This window comes from Mastigoproctus giganteus, chromosome 5 (genome assembly GCF_048544385.1).
Source record: "Mastigoproctus giganteus isolate SK-2022 chromosome 5, ASM4854438v1, whole genome shotgun sequence".
NCBI lineage: Eukaryota > Metazoa > Arthropoda > Arachnida > Uropygi > Thelyphonidae > Mastigoproctus > Mastigoproctus giganteus.
This window is the reverse complement of record NC_143579.1, coordinates 28,535,108-28,555,956: the sequence shown is the minus strand read 5'-3', so window position 1 is coordinate 28,555,956 and position 20,849 is coordinate 28,535,108. Positions and strand designations below refer to the sequence as shown.

The window sequence follows — 20,849 nt, the reverse complement described above, 5'->3', positions numbered from 1 at the left end:
TAGCAAGACAACATGGAATAATGGGGTGATGAGTGTTATGTAAAACAATCCCTTTACTCCTGTCTCAAATCCTATATCTAATCCCAACCAGAACTCCCCCCTCACAACATTCATCCAGTGCTTCTGCTATGAGTGTATTAAATATTTGCTGTTGTGACACCTCACACTGGATCATAGCATACAAATTACCTTGACAGTACATGTAAACTTGCAGTAATGCTTTTTTTTTTTCATATATATAAAGCGGCTTACAGTAAAAAGTTTTAGTATCGATCTGTTTTTTAAGTTTCAAAGCCTAATGTATTTGTCCTTGCTTCTCACTCGTCTTTTGTACTGAGAAGGAAGCAGACTTAATTTATTTAGGTGTTGAAAATGCACAATAAAAAATAAAATCTTTAGTTATATCAGTTTTAATAAATTTAAATGTTTTTTTATTAATCTCCACTGCTTTATAAATTGAGAAGGTATCACATCTCTAAGCCATAATGTATACATTCATTGCACTGGAGAAAAACCCGAGTGGTTTTTTAAAGATGGCTAAGTGAAATCACACCCAACTATTATTAGTTGTGGCTCATATTTGTTAAAATAAAAAAAATTCAGATTTTAGCCTCAATTTTGCAGTAAGAAACATGGAGGTTTCCCCCTCCCCCAAGAAGCCAGAGAAGCTGTGGAAGAAACTCCAGTGTGACAGCAAGACAAAAGGGTCAAATTGACCCTTTTGTCTAAGGGACAACAAAGAATTTGGGGAAAGGAATTTCATGCATGTGAATACAAGGCAGAAAAAAGCAAATCAGATTGGACCCTTGTGCACTGGGTGTGGGAAAGTCAGACAACACAGCTGATGCACAGATGAATTGAACAGGTACTTTTGCATCTGTCTTTACTGAAGAAAGACCCTTCACGCTGAGAAGAGGCTGTGCAAATGAAGCCGAGTCTCATGATATCAGCAATTTAGAAATTACAGATGACTGTTTACTATAAAAACTTGAGCATAGAGGCTGTTACCAGGGTATTTTTCATTGTAACTGCATGCCTTTCTTTTTAGTCACATTCAACACTGTCCTCTTACTCATTTTGAGAAGATCAGTACTCCTGAATTAACTTTAAAGGAAAAAAGTTACTCTCTAAAATCAATATTTAGTAGTGATAATACCAAAATTACATTCAATAATAATGTTCAAAAAAAAAAAAAAAAAAAAACACTTGTTACAAACGCAGGAAGGCACTTGAAGTACAAAGTAAAATGTTCTTTCTTTTGTATTAAAACCCCTGGTCTCATAGCATGAGAAATAGTGCTTAAAAACATGTAAATGGTGCACAGAGTGGTGGGAAATTAAGTCCACTTTCTTATTTTCAGGGTGAAAAATGATTTATGGTTTAAAAAATATCACTTGCACACTAAATCACATAAATAAAAAAGGAAGCTGGTATGCAGGTTTGGCATTAAATTTGGTTTATCAGCAACGAAGAATCTTACATTTAGTAATTCAGTTATGGCAGGTTGTGGGGTGGTGCTTTACTGAGGGATCCCTCTAATATTTAATGGAAAAGATCAGTTCATAAGTTGGCACTTTACAAGGGTGGTGCTACATAGGTCTGACTATTTTTTTTTTTTTACACAATTATACATTTGTCTTACCCTTTTAAAACTCAAGAATTTAATCTTTATTGGACAAAAAATCTCAGGTTACATTTTGCATTCACTGAGTTCTCGAAAAGTAAGCTTTCTTCATTTCTTATAGAAATGCACTTGGTTATGGAGGCATTGCTTAGAAAGAAACCAATTTGCAGAAAAGTAATAAATGCGAAAAAGGAATGGTCCAGTTACATAAATCAAAACTTCTCCCATGTACACATAATATCACACTATAACCAATGCCTGTGGGTTCTGGCATCTTGAATTAAATAAGGAAATTACTGTACACTTTTCTTTACAGCTTACTTTGCAACACAATAAAATGTCATAATGCATACTTTGAAATGAGAGCATAAAGCAGACTGATCCACAATGGAGATATTACATACTGTAATACAAGCACAAGATGCAAGAGACAAAAAAAAGTAGGGGGTTTGCTTACATGGCAAATACAGTCCATTCCAGTTATTTGGGACACATCGGGACTTGTGCATTTTGGCCCGATTAAGTGGCTGCTCCAATTATTCGAAGTTTCACGTAAATAGTTAAAAATACGATGTACCCAACCCCCTTTACAATTGGTTCACTGTACAATCAAATCACGTTACGACGAACTCATCATAGTAAAGTACCGTTCACTATACGACGTGTAGTAAGCGCTGGTCATTGTGATCACATTTGCAAATTGAATTTTAATTATATTAAACAGCAATTCTAATTAGGAAAAATAGGAGGAATATTATCCACAGGCTATAAAAGCAAAGATATATTAAGCACAAATTAACCCTTTATTACCTTACCAATTAAAAAATTAAATGATACATGAAAATCTGAAGAATATAAGTGATAATCGGAATAATTAATACGTACTGTAATATATACATGTGAACTAGTTGACATTTCTGTTCACTGACATTTGTGGGTGGGAGTTAAAATTTAAAACAGTAAAAAGATAAGCAATCAATAACAAAGAACATAGCACACACAAATTGCAAGTAACACGATACGCGCAAGTGAGAACGGAGTAACGAGTTACAAGGCTTTAAAAATAAGAATGAAGAGATCTGCAAATTAATTTTTTATATGATTGAATGGAAGTGTAAACACATTTCACCATAATAACCCACAGAATTCCAGCTGTCGGTATTATCACAAATTCAGTAAGATAGAGTTTACTGTCCGTTTATGATAGATTTCACTAACGGAAAAGCCCAATAAACAGGTGACTGCTAATTGTTTTATGGCCGTGACCTCCAGAATTTCGACCGAACCACATGGTACCATCGGAGACAATGGTAGGGTAATCTCCAGTGCTGCAGTCTCCTGCCCCGATTAAATGGCATGCTGTCTCAATTAAGTGAAGTAAACCCTGGCAATTTTCAACTGGTTTCTGTTTTCTAAGATTTGCCCCAAATAAATGGCTGCCCTGATTAACCGCAATCCACTGTATATGATTAATAATAAATTTAAGGCAAAAATTGCCTAGTTTTTGCCTTAAATTTATTCTTAAATCATATGGTAATTAGAATATATGGTAATCACAATTGTAATTATAACATTGCAATTTATCTGGTCATTACAAAAAGGATATTTAATTACTTGAATTATTATAAAGGAAAAAAATATATTATAAAGAAGAAAATACCTTAATATCTCCCATTGGACCTGTTTCATCACAATAAGTTGCAATAATTACATTAGTGTCCTCTATAATTCTTCGGAATGTTTGAAACAAATCTTCTTGTTCAAGCTGTAGTGTAAGAAGAGCCAAATCCATCTTGTTCATGAAGAGCACTGGCTTTATACGTTCTGCAATTGCTTGCCGGAGCACTGTTTCTGTTTGCACACAAACACCTGTTAATGATTAAGTTGCAATTTCAGTTAATCCAAGAAAGTCCCTGTGGTATATCAATTTGAATGGATACTTGATTGAATTTATGAATAAACAAAAATCTTTATCATTTATTCAACCAAATATACTGAGTTTATCCCAATACACACAATTTTAATCAAATAATTTTCACTAAAAATGTCATTGCATATTTCATTAAGTTATTTGTATCTTGTTATTGGATAACATTAACAAGAACCACTGGCACACAATTTCATGTATTTCACTGATGATAATAGATGGCTGTCACACTGTTCGGAAAACATTGTACCTAAGTTAATGTATTAACAGTGCCTTGGACCTCTAAGTCAACCAACCATCAAGGTCAATAAAGATGCAACATGCTGAATAAAATATACCTACTGCCATACTAATTGACAAAAAGCAGTTCAAAACTGGAAACTTTGCATTAATGGATGTGCACACATGGTCAGATTTCTAATTACAATAAACAAAAGCTTCAAGCATTTCAATAGTTTTAAGATTACTCAAAAGAAAATCAATTTGGAGTGCAACCATGTTGATGTTATTTAAGACAGAAATGGGAAAGGGCACAAAGAATAACTGTACACACCATATTTCAACTCTAACAAAATCGTATCTTGCTTTGAATGAAAAATGTACAGAAATGATAACTAATTTGTTTGAACCAGATGTAATGAGTTCTCATAACAGATAATTCAATTATGAATTGTCCCTTCCTATATTCTTTCTACTGATGTTTACACCTATGTTCAATTAGGTTTATTTTCTAATATACTGAAATCAGTTACTCATTTTTTTTATTTACTTTTTTAATAAAACTGATATGCTACAAAATGCATGCCCAGATTCAAAATAAAAATGATTTTAAAAATTTACTTGCTTTTCTATTTTATGGTTACAACAAACAGAACTTGAGTACTACATATGGATTGAAGGCAAGATATTTTTGAGTTAAATCCTTCTTAGTGCCCTTAAATGAAACAAAACCATGTCATTTTCAATCACTTATCAAGATGCAATGCAGGTTTAAGTGACAGCCACAAAACAGTTTGTTTTTGTCATCTATCAGATGAAGTGGTCTGGAACTGAGTTGCCTCTTCAATCATACTTTGTGAACTTTTTACCATTCATTAAAAGAGAAATGGATTCTTAGTTGGAACTACTGAATCAGAATGCTACATCGGAATGCACAAAGATGCCAACTGCAGTCAACATCTTTACAGATTGTGTACCAGCACCACACATTTCATCCATTTAATTTTATAAAAGAAACAATTTTAAAAAATAATCATAATAGATTGCTTCACTATTTTCAATTAGTTGTTGACATTGATTTTATATTAAAAATTGTTGGTTTTATATATGATACCAAATTAACAAATGACTAGGTAAGTTTTCTATTCTAAAATAGTATTCTGTTTCAGCAATGTTTATATCAGCAAAATAAAAACATGAAGTTCAGGTAATACACAACTGAACTTTCACATTTTCTAATGGTTTTTCCTGATACAAAGGTAACACTAAGTGTACTATCACCAACAGTTGTCAATGGACAGGATTTCCAGTCAACAGAAGATAATTAAAATACGCAAGGAAAGGAGTAGGTGAAAGAAGACAGAAGACATCCTTGGGGAAAACCAGATTCTGTCATCCAAATTCTCATCCTAATGAGAATTTGGACGACAGAGCCATCATCACCTAACATCCCAATCAGATCTGCCATCACCTGCAGTATACAGTCAGAGAAAAATGGCTAACCAACTGCAAAAAAAAAAAAAAAAAAAAAAAAAATGGAAGCCTTAGAAATGTTGGGAACACCTGCTCAAATCTTTTCAAACTTTCCTACCAAATGCCCAAATATGAGTAAAATATGCCAAGATACCACCCAGTGGATACACTGGTGATCATTAATTAGATGAAAGGTTAAGATTGGTTTTCTTTTAAGTTATCAGCAGAACTTTGTTGACCACTGTATTTACAACTGAATTGCATTATATTTATATTTGTTTTGACAGAAGAGCAAATTCTAGCATCATGTGGCTATTTGTTTTGCCATTGCTCTCCATCTTATTAGAGATAACTAGATTAATTTTAACCTTTCCATTCACTTTTTGATTTGGTGACTACAGTTATTCAATATTAATAATCACACTCACTTTAACATCTAATCACTATATACTGCTACCTGAGGTCTTTTAGCAGATTTTGCAGAAAATCCACATCCATTCATTTATTTTTTTCCACCTATAACACCTTTCAACCAAAGATGAACCACTCAAAACTTATGGGCACTGATTAGTTCTGTCTGAAATAGTGAGCATGTCACTCAATCAAAAGTCATAACCCAGATTGATCAAGACATTGACAAGCATTGAATTTTTCAAGGCACACAAAAAACCCAGTTTACACAAATTAAATTTTCTTCGTTTTGAAAATGTGGTTGTTTTCCTAAATTTACAATTTTTTTTTTAAAACTTTTGGCTGTTTAATCCAGTACATTGCCTGTAAGAGAAATTACTTTAAATATGCATTTCACTATAAAGCATTTAGGGCTGAAGCCTCAAGCTGTGGAAAAGTCTAGACTATGTATAAGTATAGTGCAAAAGCATCAATAATACAGCCAAATTTGAATTAACAGAATGTTAGCAAAACGGCATCGTTTTAAGTTCTCATATTAAGAATACCCTTCACAAGTTGCCATGATATTTTACTACTTCGAATAAGTAACGCTTCACCTGATGTTACTTATTCTCAAATAGATACCACCACCCAGACAGCACTGTTTCAGGGCTATTTGGCCCTTCTTCGATGGTGGGTAGGTACCCGAGTGATGCAATGATGGCAAACCAGTTATGAAGTATAACTCCACAATGAGAGATGCCTGATGGTGTATGATGTGTTTAGACTATAAAGTATTCACAATGAGATATAACTTAAAACGATGCCATTTTACTAACATTCTGTTAATTCAGATTTGGCTATGTATTATTGATGCTTTTGCACTATACTTATGCATTTCATTAATGCATGGATATTAAATGCATCATGACTGACTTGTCTGTGAAACTTAAAATCCTGCAGGATTTCCCTTTATAAAAGCCAAAATTAAAGCTGCAGTTCAGTGGCTAATTTATGTACAAATGTTTCAGATTTCCTTTACCATTCCAACTAGACACTCCTAAACAACTCCAACAGATTTGTCTCCAGAAATGTCAACAATAAAACAATCCAAAGAAATTCTCTCTGAACAAAATACATTACAATAATTAGCAAATCCAAAGTCCCCACATAACTATGTCTAAAAATAAGTCTTTTACATGTTTAATTCCTTGTTTTTCGGCAGTATACATACACTGTAGGGTCCACAGATACACAAAGATCAATATTTCCAAATGTATCAATGTTCCTTTCTTTTTTCTTTTAAAGTTAAATTATAGATACTTTTGTGTTTGTGGATATGACTAGCATACTTTTGGTGTTTGGAGACAGTAACAGTGAAATCAAACATGCTGATAGATCAGCTAATAGCTTTACAGATTAATCTTCACAGACAATTTTATTCAGACCACACACCATAAACTTATATGTATGTTTCCTAGGTATAAAGAACTTACCACTAACACAATCAACTACAACCAAGGCACCATCAGTAACTCTTAAAGCTGCTGTCACTTCAGAAGAAAAATCAACGTGGCCTGGTGAATCAATTAAGTTGATTAAAAATCCATCAATACCCTTTTCTCTTTGATTTTCATCTTTAATAAAAATCAGATCCTTTTCTTGGAGTTGAAAATACAAAGACACTGCCCTAAAGGAAAGTAGAATGCAAAATATTAGGAAAATTATACTTATGCTCTACAAACTAGGTTAAGTTTTCTTGGACAAAGCCAGTGGCATAGCTACCATGTAGGCAAGCAAGGCAACTGCCTCCAGGCCCTTTATGGGCCAGGCATCTTTGGCTAATTTTATTTAATTGTTTTCACATTAATTTGTGATCTCCTTAGTTACGTGTTTGTGCGTGGAAAACAAATAGGAAAGGTATTTTAAAGGGTAAGTCTTATCGCCTAGTGAAACTTCATGTATCACCTTGGTCTGCGACATGAGATCACCTTTGGGCTTTGGTGTATTCCTTGGGTGAACAAAAGACAGCTAAACTCCACATTTGGTTTAAGAGTGCAGTGGTGGTGGGTGCTTGGCAAGACCAACTTATGATTTTCGAAATTAAAACATATATAAAGAACACAATAAGCCAAGATCAACTTACCTACGTAAAAAATATGCACGTTCAGCAACCTACGTAAAAAATATGGCGATAGATAAACTAACCATTTACTATACGATGCTTCCCTTTATTTTTTGCGATGTTGATTTTAAATCTAATAGCTTCCCTTTATTTTTTACAATGTTGCATATGGTTTGGTCACCACATTATAATGGTTCATTAGAGATTTAATGGATGCACTGTTATTCAAAACTTTTGCATTTACCGATCGTTTTCATGATTTCTAAACAAAAAAAAAAAAAATATTTACTATAAAAAAATTGACATCCCTGACATAAATAACAAAACAAAATGTCTTTTTGCGGTGCAACGGAACACAACAACCAACAAGACACTAAAACAAACTAAATTTTTGGTCTTTTTTTTTTTGAGCGGCAGGTGTGAAGACAGCAGGGGTTGCAAGATAATAATTAATCTCCCAATAATGATTTATAATGCCACTTGTCGCTTATTTACAACTTGCAAAATATCTGTTTATATCTAATCTATTCTAGTTATTACTTGAATTTTATGATTTCTGGTTGATTTTTTTTTTTTAAATTTGGAGTCACGAAGTGTCCTGGTTAATCCGATCCCGGTAAATCGAGAGAGTCTGCTGTATTTACATTTCTGTATATATTTATTATTGTTACTGAGCTTTTATGTTCATGCATATTTTAATTCAAATATTATTTATAGATATTATTCATTTACTTAAGGCTTGAATTTTTGTTAATGTGAATAAAGATTGCTTACTACCTAGTTATACATACACAGTAAATTTTTTCACTGATCATTTTGTATGTATTTCTATTGATCTTGATCTGAAATTAAAGTTATTGGGTTTTGTTTTACAATAATAAATAATAGGGTTTGATATAAATTTGGTATTTATTTTTTAATACATCATTTATACCTTCAAAAATGTATTCATTATATTTATTAGTGTCTACAGAGGCAGAACCATTAATGGTTTCAATTTTTTTTAATCTTCTCATGTTCATATTTTTGAAATTTTCATTAAGTAGGGGCCCGAAAATGTTCTTTGCCTCTGGGGCCAAAAAAGGGTAGCTATGCCACTGGTCAGAGCATATGCAATAAACAGTACACTACTTAAAGTTACAGAAGTTTTAGCATTTAGATATTGACTCACAGCTGATCATTTGAAACTTTCTGAAAGCATTTCAGAAAAAAAAGTAACCTTCAATATATGTTGAGCATTAAACATTAATTAAAATCAATTTCTTCTGCCTTCCTGAATATAGGCAAACTTTTATTCAAGATATTTTGGAAGTGGGAATTCCAAATTTACCTGGAATTAAAAATGCAAAGAATCGGTCAGGTCCCATGTGATTTTTACTTATTTTGACATTTGCTTCAATGTGTTAGTTTCATTTTCAGAATCTTGCAAACAAGACATAAGCAACATGTTACTTACACAGTGTAAAATGATCATGGGTTGTATGCTTAATTATTGTACAAAGTGTTTGTTTCTCAGTTATTATTACTGATGTTTTGATTATCAACATTATGCCTTTATTTTGTCTGACAAAACACAGGCACAAGTTTGAAATTGTGCTCCTAATGGTTCTCTGAACATAAAAAAACACAACTGTTATAGTTTAGTGTTAATATTTTCACTAACTTTTGTTTTCTCATTTTAAAAAAAATGAAGGGTCTCTACATACACAAAACAAAGGTTTTGTGTATGTAGAGACCCTTCTACATACACAAATGGGTGTGACTGCTACTAGGTTAAAGGATGGGGGAGCAAAATTTTTTCATATTTCTGCTTCAGTTGAAAGGAATTGTGAAAAATTCCAATATAAGGTGAGACTGAATTTTGGGAAAATTATGTCACCACAATTGCAAGATAAAGTCAAAATATTGATTTTGACTCTCGCAAAAACAAGTGTTGGGTTTCAGGCATATCAATGATTTAGAATATCTGCACATTATTCTACAACTCTTTCCTCAATCTGAATTAATGCACCTGAGGGTGCATAATCTGAGCAAGATGGAGAATCTCAGCATTGAGTTTGCAAAAACCCATTCAAGGCCTTATACACCTCAATCAGATCTCCTCACAGGTGCCTAGGCACTGCAATTTGCTGAACTTGTGTTCATTGAACTAATCTTGAATAAATAATCCCTGCATCACTCACTTATGTGCAGAAAATCTGAATTAGCACATGCTGAATAGGTGTTAGGTGTTTTTTCACCTTTTCAAATGAGCAATTTTACTGACCGGTGAATTTGCATCAAATTAGGGAAAATTTGAATTTGTGAAATGTTAAAAACAGTTTTTGGAGAACATACCAGGTGCCATTTGAAAACTTATCAATGGCTGACAAAGTTTAAAGAAGGTCTGCTTGACCAACAAAGATGACCTTCACCCAGACTGTCCAATTTCAAAAACCAGATTCAACCACTCATGTTTATAATCTGATCAGGAATATTCAACATTAACTAAATAAAGTTGTTGATGAAAATGGTATTTATTATAGCCGACCAGGCTAGCCGAGTGGGTAAAGTACCTGCCCGGCAACCCAAAGGTCGCGGGTTCGATTCCCGCCTCGGGCTTGGATCAAAGTACTGCAAAAAAAACCTTGGGAGGTGCAATATGGCCACAGAAGCCGATGCGCCAACAACTACCAAATCAAAAAAAAAAAAAAAAAAAAAGTATTTATTATGGGACATGTCAATCAATTTTAACACAAGATTTGGGAATAAAATACACCTCAACCAAGTTTGTGCTTTTCAGGTCTTCACTCTTCAACAAAGTTGCCGAGTTGCACTTTGTATCTTTCACCATTACTGGGTAACAAATAATGGCCATATGGCTATGACCCAGAAAAAGGCCCAGTTTTCTTAATGGAAGACCCCCATTTTCCTCAAGGTCAGAGAAAAAGAAATACTCAGTGAAAATTTAAAACATTGTACTTATTGCACTTTTTGCCTTATAGGGAACTGTTTGTTATGAATTTGTCATTGAAACAGTGAACCAGAATACTACAAATGCATAATGCTTTCCAAAACCAGCCAGAAAAATGGTTATCAGGGAAAGCACCAAGTGTATAAGGGTCAATCAATGCCACCTGTACACTGCTTTCCAATCAAGCATTTCTTGCAAAATGCTCCTCTCCATATATACACTCTCACTATCAAGCCTAAAACACTCCTTTAATGCAGAAATATTTGAACCAACCTGTAAATTATAACAGTTCACAATCAAATACACCAATGGCTACTAAATTAATGGAAGGAAAAAAAATAAATAAATAAAATAAAATTTAAAACAGGCACTAAAACTGGTTAAATTAAGTGTTGGATGGTGCAATCACTGAATTTTTTTTTTTTTTTTTTAGAAAGAGAATCAAAACATACATACGTTGATTTGATTGTAATGCATCTTTCTTGTTCATCCTTTCGTGTATCTGTATACCGTACTTCTCCAGCCTTAGCTGCAGCAATAATACCTCCTTTGGATACTAATGAATCTGTAAGTGTTGACTTCCCATGGTCCACATGTGCAATTACAGACATGTTGCGGATATTCCGAGTCTTATTCATAAGATCCCGAATCTCATCTACCGTGAAGTTCACCTAAAAAAATACAATTATATCATGAAGAGACAAGATATGAATTTAATTCATAACTGAAATTTTAATTTTACATGAAAAATTTCAAAACACATGACCTAAGTATTTCATAATGTAATGAAAAATATAATTTTTAATAACTTTAAAATCAACTCTGGGGTTTAAACTTACACATTAAGTACTAATTGCTCTGGCATATAAATTTCATGAGTCAAATTATAACCAAATTTTGCTCTTTCATAAAAATCATGGTTAATAGTGAACTAAATTATAGAATACCATTGGTGTAGAGATACACTTATTTGTCCATACACCTGCCCTTTTCCAAGTAGAAAAAAAAATTAGTTGCTGGATAAGGGGAGTGTTTGGAACTAATAACAAGACTGCTTCTTCATTTTGGGAAAATTGGTTGACAAAGTTCTCCAGAGAATTTCATTCCCAAACACATACAGGATGTCTCATTTTAAAAAGGTGTGGGGGGGAAGGAATTGGTCAATCACTCATTTTAAACTTTGTTACTTCTGCTTTGTGTTAACATTTGTCATATTTAGCTGAAAATTTAATTTAATTTTAAAATTGGGTAAAGGATATTACATTTAAATTATAATCTCTAAATTCAAATTTTACCCAACAACTGATTAGAAATCAATTCAACATCTTCAGTTTTGTCTAAAAATGTTAGAGGTACTTCTGAAATGAATGTAAACAGATTTTATTTGAAGCAAAAAAAAAAAAAAACCAACAAGAGAATAGTTGTGGACAGGTGATAACTACACTCATATAGATGCTGTTCTAGACAGCCAAATGTAGGTATTGAAGAGCAAAAACCACATCCAGCTGTTTCATAACACCATTAGTGTCTTTCAGAAGACACCAATGGTGTTTATAGATGAAGACTTCACAACAAGTTCGAAGGGTGACCAAGACCTCTATGACAGACTCAACCCCAACAATTCAGAAGTTCTTCCATCCTTCTTAAATATCAAAGTCCACAAACCAGGATTCCAGATCAGACCCATTAAAGGGGTGAAAAGTATTCCCCAACCTGACCAAGAGACTCCATGCCCAAATCAAATTAACAGGCCTGAAGACAGGAAACATTGAGTTCCCAAAACACAGCCATAAATTGTGTAAGCATTTGGCACTGAGGCAGTTCAATTCCTTTAAAATCTTATAATTTTGATAATAAATTATTTAATCTATCACATGATATAATAGCGTAGTGTATCAATTAATTAACACATGTTGAAATGTGAATTTTACTGTTTTGGGAAACATTTAAATTTAAAAAAATATAGTAAAACAAAAATGACAAAAAGTCCAATTTTAACGCCAAATTTAAAAAGTTTAGGCCCAAAAAAAAAAAAAAAAAAAAAAAAAACACAAACAAACAATAAACAGCTTAAACCTTAAAAAATTCCACAATTGATGAAATGGTAAGAGGGGCATTTTTTGCCCATACTGAAAGTTTCAAATTTTATTAATCTACAGAAAAGTAAACATTTCACAAAAAGAACTTAATCTTCATTCAGGAATACTGGAAGGTTGGTAATTAAGTATTATGGTGTCAGTTGTTGCTTAATTGCACACTGGTCCAATTTTCTGCATAAATTATGTCACTTGTCTTTGCAAAATTCAGCATACAGGTCTTGGACTGTGGAACACTAATATAGATTTTAGTTCTACTTTGATAAACTTCTAATATCTATATATTATGTCAGAAACAAATCAACATATCTTATCTCTAAATTTGGCTAAAACACAGTATATACCAATTTATACTGTAAATCCGTTCAATAAGAGATTGAATAATTTTCATTCACATACAAAGAGGTTTTAAATTTAAATCAAAGGATAGCCAGAATTAGATAAATTATAACTGGGAGCTACAAGATTGTCGAGGCTAAAAGTAAATAAATCACCTGTGTTCGGCAGAATCTATCTATCTATATACAGTCGGTCCTCGTATACCACGTGTTTGCATTACACGAATTCGATCATACACGATTTATAAATAGGGGAACGGCTTGGCAAACCCAGGGTCCTGAGCTGGATATCATCATTCTTCTCTTTCTTGGTGATTCCTTTCTACTTCCCTCTCAGGGGGTAACTTGGGATTTTTTTTTTTTTTTTTTTTTTGGCTGGTGCAGCATAAGCCTCAGGCTTCCTTGTACCATAATGCCATTAATAATAATAATAACAACACGAACCGAATTCGCTTATACACGATTCGCCTTTTGTTTACAAGAAATGGCAGTCGAATGCGGAATCACCCCAACTGAACGCAACACGATAGGAACGAAGAAGATTCTGAAAATGTATTTATGTGTTTTATATCAGTGAAGGGGAAACACATTTCACCATAATAACGTAAAAACTAACACAATTCCAGCTATCGATATAATCGCAAATGCAATTAGATGGAGTTTACTACCAGTTTATAACAGATTCCACGGTAAAGATTCAATATAGGGTACGGCCAACCAAAATGGCGACGAGGAAAGGAAGGGGAAAAGCAGTGATTGACGGGTTTTGACTCCACCCACTCACTGCGTTCCCCCTCCTCTCCTCGCCCGGCGGAGGCGAAGTGACACGCAGATGGCACGTGGCACAGCAACGAAAGTGAAAGCTGAAAACAAAGGATAAAAGCGAAAATCAGAAAAATCCACATACAAAAATACACGTTTCTACGAGTTCGCGAAATGTCACGTGACATTTGAATTTCAGAAAACTAACCGTTTTCTCGACCGCAGGTAATACAGCACAACGTAAAATTCGCCAGGGAATTGCAAAAAAGAGTATTTCGCGAGCATTAATTAACAACGAGAATTGCGGATGCACGTGAACAACAGAAATGGTTATGATGATTTTTTTTAAAAAAAAGGTTGTTTACTATCCGATTTCACCAGCATTAACAATGAAAATTTGGGATGCACATCATCAGAAAAGCTAAAAAAACAAAGAAAACCACTCACCTGATCGGTGAAAATGCTTCTTTCAATCCTGAGTGGCAGGCTTGTATAACACAGAAACAGCTTTCAAAAAACATACCTAAAACATACCTAATACATACCTAAAACAAAGGAATTCACACCTGCACTCAACGTGGCAGCACTACAAATCACAGCTGCACCCAACGTGGCTGAACTACAAATCACAGCTGCACCCAACGTGGCTGAACTAGAAATAAAATCACGAGGAACCACAGAAATGGGGGGAATTAGGAATTACTAATCAGCCAATTAGAAGGCTCAGAAGAGGAGGAAAGTGGCCACGTCACTTTCATCAGCCGACATTTCAAATTAAATTTAATTTTTTTTTTCTGGGGGCTCTGCCCCCAGACCCCCGTCAATGTGGGGGCTCCAGCCCCCACACCCCCGGGATTATTTAGCCGTTTAAGTATTATTTTTTTTTTTAATTTTTTCTTTTTAATAACGATGATTAAACCACGTGATTAATTACGATGATTAAACCGCAACCACGTGACATCAAAACGTGATATCAATATCGCGTGCCACGCACTTCGTGGCACCGGTGTCAGTTGTGATCTTGAGGACGTAATTGACTCCGCCCACTGGGTGGAGCCGTCTGCCTTCATTCTCTTCATTCTCATTGGCTGTACCCGCAACTGAATCTCAACCTGTGCTTTAGTAAAATGTGAGGTGTTAATAGTGTATCTCGGCCTTTACGGTGTTGTTTATTCAGTTGCTACACGCGCGCAGCTTTGTTTATGTGAATCAAGCGTGCCTCCTCGTTTTGTAATTGTGCTTTATTCCCTAAAAATTAGTAAAATACTTAAAAGGTGTGAAAAGGAAGCGTCCTGGCTAAGACACTGCAGATTCAGAGAGAAAAAAAGAAAAAGCAATATCGATAAACAGAGGCGGACTGGGTCAAAAATTCTTACCCGGGAAAATTTATAGTGGCCTCATACTACGGTTTATGGCCAAAATCACACCGGCCTCCGGCCCACCGTGGTTTCCCCCGTAAGGCTTATGGCCAGTCCGCCTCTGTCAATAGTGAAAAAATATGAAATTGTGAAACGCTTTGAGCGAAATGAAAGACCATGTGATATTGCACGTGCTACAGATCTAAATGACGCAACGCCGAGAATTACAAAGAATGCAGAGAAAATAAAAACAACTTTCATAGCGGAAACTGAAAGTGTAATTAAAATCCATTAGATTAAGACACAAAGAATTGGAAGAGATGGAATGGCTGTCATCTCTTTGGATAGAAAATCAAACAAAAAGCAAGTTTGCTTACGATAGAAGCAAAAGCATTAGCAATATTTTATTACGACTTACGTATTATAATTTATACTTACGTATTATAAAATACGTAAGTATTTTATTACGACTATTTTATTTAATATAATAATTTTTTACGAATAAAATACGTATTTTATTCGTAAAAAATACTTTTTTAGTATTAAAAAATACTAAAAATACTTTATTATAATATAATATTATTTTTATTACGTATTTTAATCGTTAAAAAATACGCAAGTATTTTATAACGATTAAAATTACCCGATTATTTATTGTGTTTGGTAATGTTTTGGTTCCAAATGTGTGTTCAATCTTGGGTGGTCGGCACATAACCCTACTTTTCCCATAGGGCCTGTTGTTTATATTGCACGAGGATTTCTAGGAACGCAACTATCGTGCTATACGAGGACAGACTATATATATATATATATATATACACACACAACACACTGAAGAAGTAACAAAAGTAGACAAAAAAGCTTCAGCCATAATTATGACAGCATCCTCTGATTAAGAGAATGCCTACAAATTGAAGATTTACAAGCATCTATCTCCCCTATATACAAAGGGGAACACAAAAGGCAAAATTAATAATTTAGAGATCTGTAAACTACTACTTTTGGCAGGAAAATAATTAAGTAATACAGGATCATCTTGACAGGAATTATACAGCAATCAGAGAATGAATTTAAGGGGGAAATCTTATCTCTCAGGTTTATATATATATATATATAACCTGACATTTTTCATAAAAATAATTAAAGGTTCATTCTTGCATGTTTTTTCAATCATTGTTTCAACTAATTTTCTGGTAAATTCCTGAAACATTCCTCCCAATGCTAAGAATTGTTTTATTTAGAGAGCATGATTGGTGCATTTCCTGAGCTAAATGGCAAAGACTTAATCCATACAGTTTTATGTTGTCACTTCTAGAAAATGAAGAATGGAAATTGATGCAATCAAAATCAGAGCTGCATCTATGAAAATTAAGTTGGAAATGCTGCTTTTGTCTTTCATGAAACCTAGGGAAGTAGAGAAAGTTTTAGTCATTAATCTTCAACCAACAAAACAAAAAAAGAAAAAAGTGCAAATTGTTTTCTTGTGAATAACCTGTTCGGTCCAGTGCAACCACTGCCAGATTAACGGGCAATGCTCTCCTTGGGCTGTTAGTGGAGATAGATTGGAACTCAATACTAAGCACCTCGCTATTTCATTGTTTATTATAATTATAATGTAATTCCATAAAGTTATTCCCACAATACACCTGATATTCACTCTGTCCACACAGGTTCTAGCCAAGTTAATAACTAGGCCAAAACATTAGAAAATATTTGTGGACTAACTTTATCACCAGATTAAAAATAAATTGGAACAGTCACCGGAAAGAATACATAAAGGTAAGAATCTTCTGTGTACATATTTACTGGAGTGTAACTGGTGTCAGGAGTTGTGCAACTCCTGACACCAGTTTGGCTGTGCAATGTTAAGCATGCATTTCCAAGTTCTGCTGATCACTTGCACAATAATTCCCTCCAGTCAATGTGTACACAGACTGTACACAATAACAGGAGGGAATTATTTGTAAGTGAGCAGAACTGAAAATGCATGCTTAATATTGCACAACCAGATGGGTATCAAGAGTTGCACAAACAGGTGCACTGTTACACTACATTTAATGCTCGATATTGTTGAAAAAACCACAAGTAATTTTAATATGGTATACTTTATAATACCGTTTATTGAACATCACATGGACAACAAGAAAAAAATCTTTGGCAACAATTGTCTCAACTACACACTTCCAAAGCAACAAATTATTTTCGTAAACCCAATCACAAAAAAGTATTAGAGCCTATAGTGCTCAGTACAGCATATGGGCTATAGGTTGAGAAGGGCAAAGATACTTGTTGACATCAGACTTGAACTTCTGTAGTTTATAATTTTCTGGAAATATGTGAAGAAAGGTTGTTCCAGAAAACAGAAGGAAGAGGAAAAGTTGGTTATGTGAGTTTGGAGCTGGACAGTGAATAGACACTGACTGGTTGTTGCACACATTCAGACTGATTTGGAACAGAGTGGGAGGAATTATAGATGCCAATTCAGAAGAACAGCACCCATGGAAGTATATAGGAAAGACAGCACAAAATTATCTATGAGGTGGTGAGAGGTCAATTAATCTGACTGCCCTCTTCTGCTTGGAGAGGGCAGTCAGCTTAGGGGAGCTTGAGATATTTTGAGGACACTGGTGCAGATGAGGGGATAATAATTCCATGGTAGGGCAGACTTGATCTTAAATATGACACCACACATGTGGGAGGAAAGATGCTCCTTTGGGAAGGCTTTCAATTTTCTATTGCAGCATTACCCAAACAGGGGTCTGCAGATCTCAGTAGTTAGGGAGCTACCTGTCCTATTGGATTAGCTAAGTCCAGATGCACTGGCAGGTGACCTTGTAAACTGCTACTGGCTTCCAGTACTTGGGGAGGGACACAGTGCATTGGATGTCTAGAAGGGGGTAAGCTTCAGGCATCCAACAGGCTTATCTCCCTTCCCTTAAAAAAATTCAAATATTTGCTCATCACAGTCAAAAACAAAAAGCTTAACACCCTTAACTTAGCTCAGTGGTCTCCAAAGTGGGGTGCACGAGATGATCCATGGGGTGATTTGGTAAACAGAGAGAGCAATCCTTCCATTTGGATCAACGTATCTATCTGTGAGGCAACTTTCTCTGCAATGACTATTATTAAAACAAACTTAACTTGGAACTGGATCGTTGGGTAGCTGTGTCCCAAGGTACACAGCTACCCAAACAAGGTACACCAAGATACACAGCAATAATGAAAAAATATTCAAGCACATTTATTCCCACTAAAAAATGCTGTTGGTTTGATTTATACCACTTTGTACTTTAATTTCAATTTCGTTTGGTATTTCTGCATCGAATTACATTGTGATATTTTCAAATTGTGATTCTAAATATAATGCATACCTAAAAATAATGCAATTATTTATAAATAAAACAAATGGTACTTTGTATTACATTACATTTACTACACTTTTTACATTAACTATTCCATATCATTTGTACTTCAATTTAATTTTTGTATTTTTTTATTTGCAATATTTTAAAATTGTGATTTTATAAACATATATTTAATTTTTTTATTCCAGGGTGCGTGCTAATCATTTAAGTAAAATAAGGGTGCGTAACCAAAAAAGTTTGGAGCCCACTGACTTAACTGACAAGGTCCAGTCAAGTTTATTGTAAAATTATGGCTAAATATAAAGAACCTTTAATTAAACTTCACTGCAGCCCTCAGAGTATCAAAGATATAAAAATGCCTTGACCTCCTGGAAATCCCAAAAACACTAACTTATTTTATTCTAATTAAAATTAGAAATTAGTAATTAAAAAATTACTTTAATTAATTTAAAAAATTAAATGAGATAAGCAATGTTTGCAATTTTTCAATTTAAAAATAATGTAAAATAAAATGCTTTTGCAATGCCTTCCTATCTGATTGACTGTTGGAAGATAATGGTGGACAGATCTGAACAACAATGAAGACTGCTGAAAAACCGACCTTTGTGTTATTTTTTTCTGCCCACTCCTGGAGCACTGTATGTAAGGAATTAAAGGTAAGCCTCAAATCATTTCCCATAAAATCAAAATATGCATTGAATGGAACCAGAAGACTCAAAGCTATCATAATTTCATCCATTGTATGACTGATTGACAAGGCTGTGTGTGCAGAATCGAAAGTGGTTATCTTACATCCCATGGGCAATTGAAGTTGTCTTAATGGCTCTCTGATAGACAACTCAATTTGGGCAAGAGAAAATTCTCATGTGCATGGGAAGGAATCACACCACTCAATGCACTATTTTTGGTTCCTTTTTTCCCCTTGAAAACATTAACAAGTTTCAAATAGGGATATGTATGTGGGCACAAATTTGTGAGATCAAGCCCATATGTCATCACCAAAAGTGCAGTCCACTGATATATCAGCTACAACAAACAGTTACAGTGAAGTTTATAAACTCTTCTAGCATAAATGGAAATTAATTTAATCAATGGCACAATTAAGAGCACATCTCAACCTATTGCAGACCAAAATTATCAGTGATCAATGAATGCAATTAACATGGAAGCATAATTCTCAGGCAGGATGGTGCTATGCTCCACATTGACAATATGAAAAGGCTAGAAGGAACTTTCACAGAAGAGAAAATTATCAGCTAGCATTTAATTTTCCATATCCCTGGCCTGCAAGTTCACCTGACCTAACTTTTGGTTGCAGGGATATCCAAAACACTGCTTCCAGAAATTGCCTTTCAACTCTTTCAGATTTGAAGGACACAATCCACCAGGAGGTAATAATTGTTCAATCAAAAATAAAGTCTGAAGAACAAGGCCCCATCTGATTTCATAAATAAATTTATGCCTTGTTATTTTTCTACCAATCACTTCCCACCCCTGGCAGTCAAATTTGAAACCACTTTTTAAAAACAATTCCACACATGATTAATAATAATAAAAAAAACCATTCATTTTAATTCTTTACGTACACTACAGTTTAAGTTGATTTTTAAAAGTGGGAAAGGAGTTAAGGTCTGGTTCAAGATTCAACTTCCAGTGATGTGGCATTCTACAGCATCTCCAAAAGCCAGCTTCAATCTGAAAGCTCAACATTCTAGCAGTAGAGAAACTGTCAGAGAAAAAAAAAAAAAGAAAAAAAGAGGCTCCACTGAAGCTGTCAAGATTCTCTGAAATATATCCAACATAAATCAAAATAGGGAGAGGGCTACCACTTCCCCACTGAATACATCCCTTTCTCCTCATTCGGCCTTCTGCTGCTCTTTTCATATTCTTCCTTCCTCTTTCCACCAGATTCCAACTCCAGTAATACATGTCTCCAGTAATGCAAGGACCAGCCAGCACCAACAGCAATACCTCTGGAGTTTGCAGATTTGCCAAAAGAGCAGAAAAACAAAGGCACTACAGCTGAATATACAGGGTTGTTAAAATTAAAGTATCCCTATGTAGAGCACTCTGGAGCAAGTTCTAAGGCTCATACTGAAAAGAAATTTGAACAGGTAAAATAAAGAACATGCTTGCCATTTATTGGGGAAAAAAAAAGTTACAAAATGTCACTGTATGGCATGTAACTATCTTAGTTACGAAATAACCTAACTTATTTG

The 20,849-nt window shown here is 34.2% G+C and overlaps 1 protein-coding gene across 1 annotated transcript in view; it reads right to left on the bottom strand.

Moving 5' to 3' along the window:
- The window catches only part of eEF2 (eukaryotic translation elongation factor 2), an 86,097-nt gene that overhangs the window by 53,025 nt on the left and 12,223 nt on the right, over window positions 1-20,849 (bottom strand). Inside the window, exons 2-4 of the mRNA XM_090373964.1 lie at window positions 11,168-11,382; window positions 7,130-7,323; window positions 3,285-3,493 (exon numbers count right to left, since the gene is read on the bottom strand). Coding sequence (XP_090230090.1) covers window positions 3,285-3,493; window positions 7,130-7,323; window positions 11,168-11,382 — 618 coding nt within the window. The remainder of the gene's footprint in view (window positions 1-3,284; window positions 3,494-7,129; window positions 7,324-11,167; window positions 11,383-20,849) is intronic.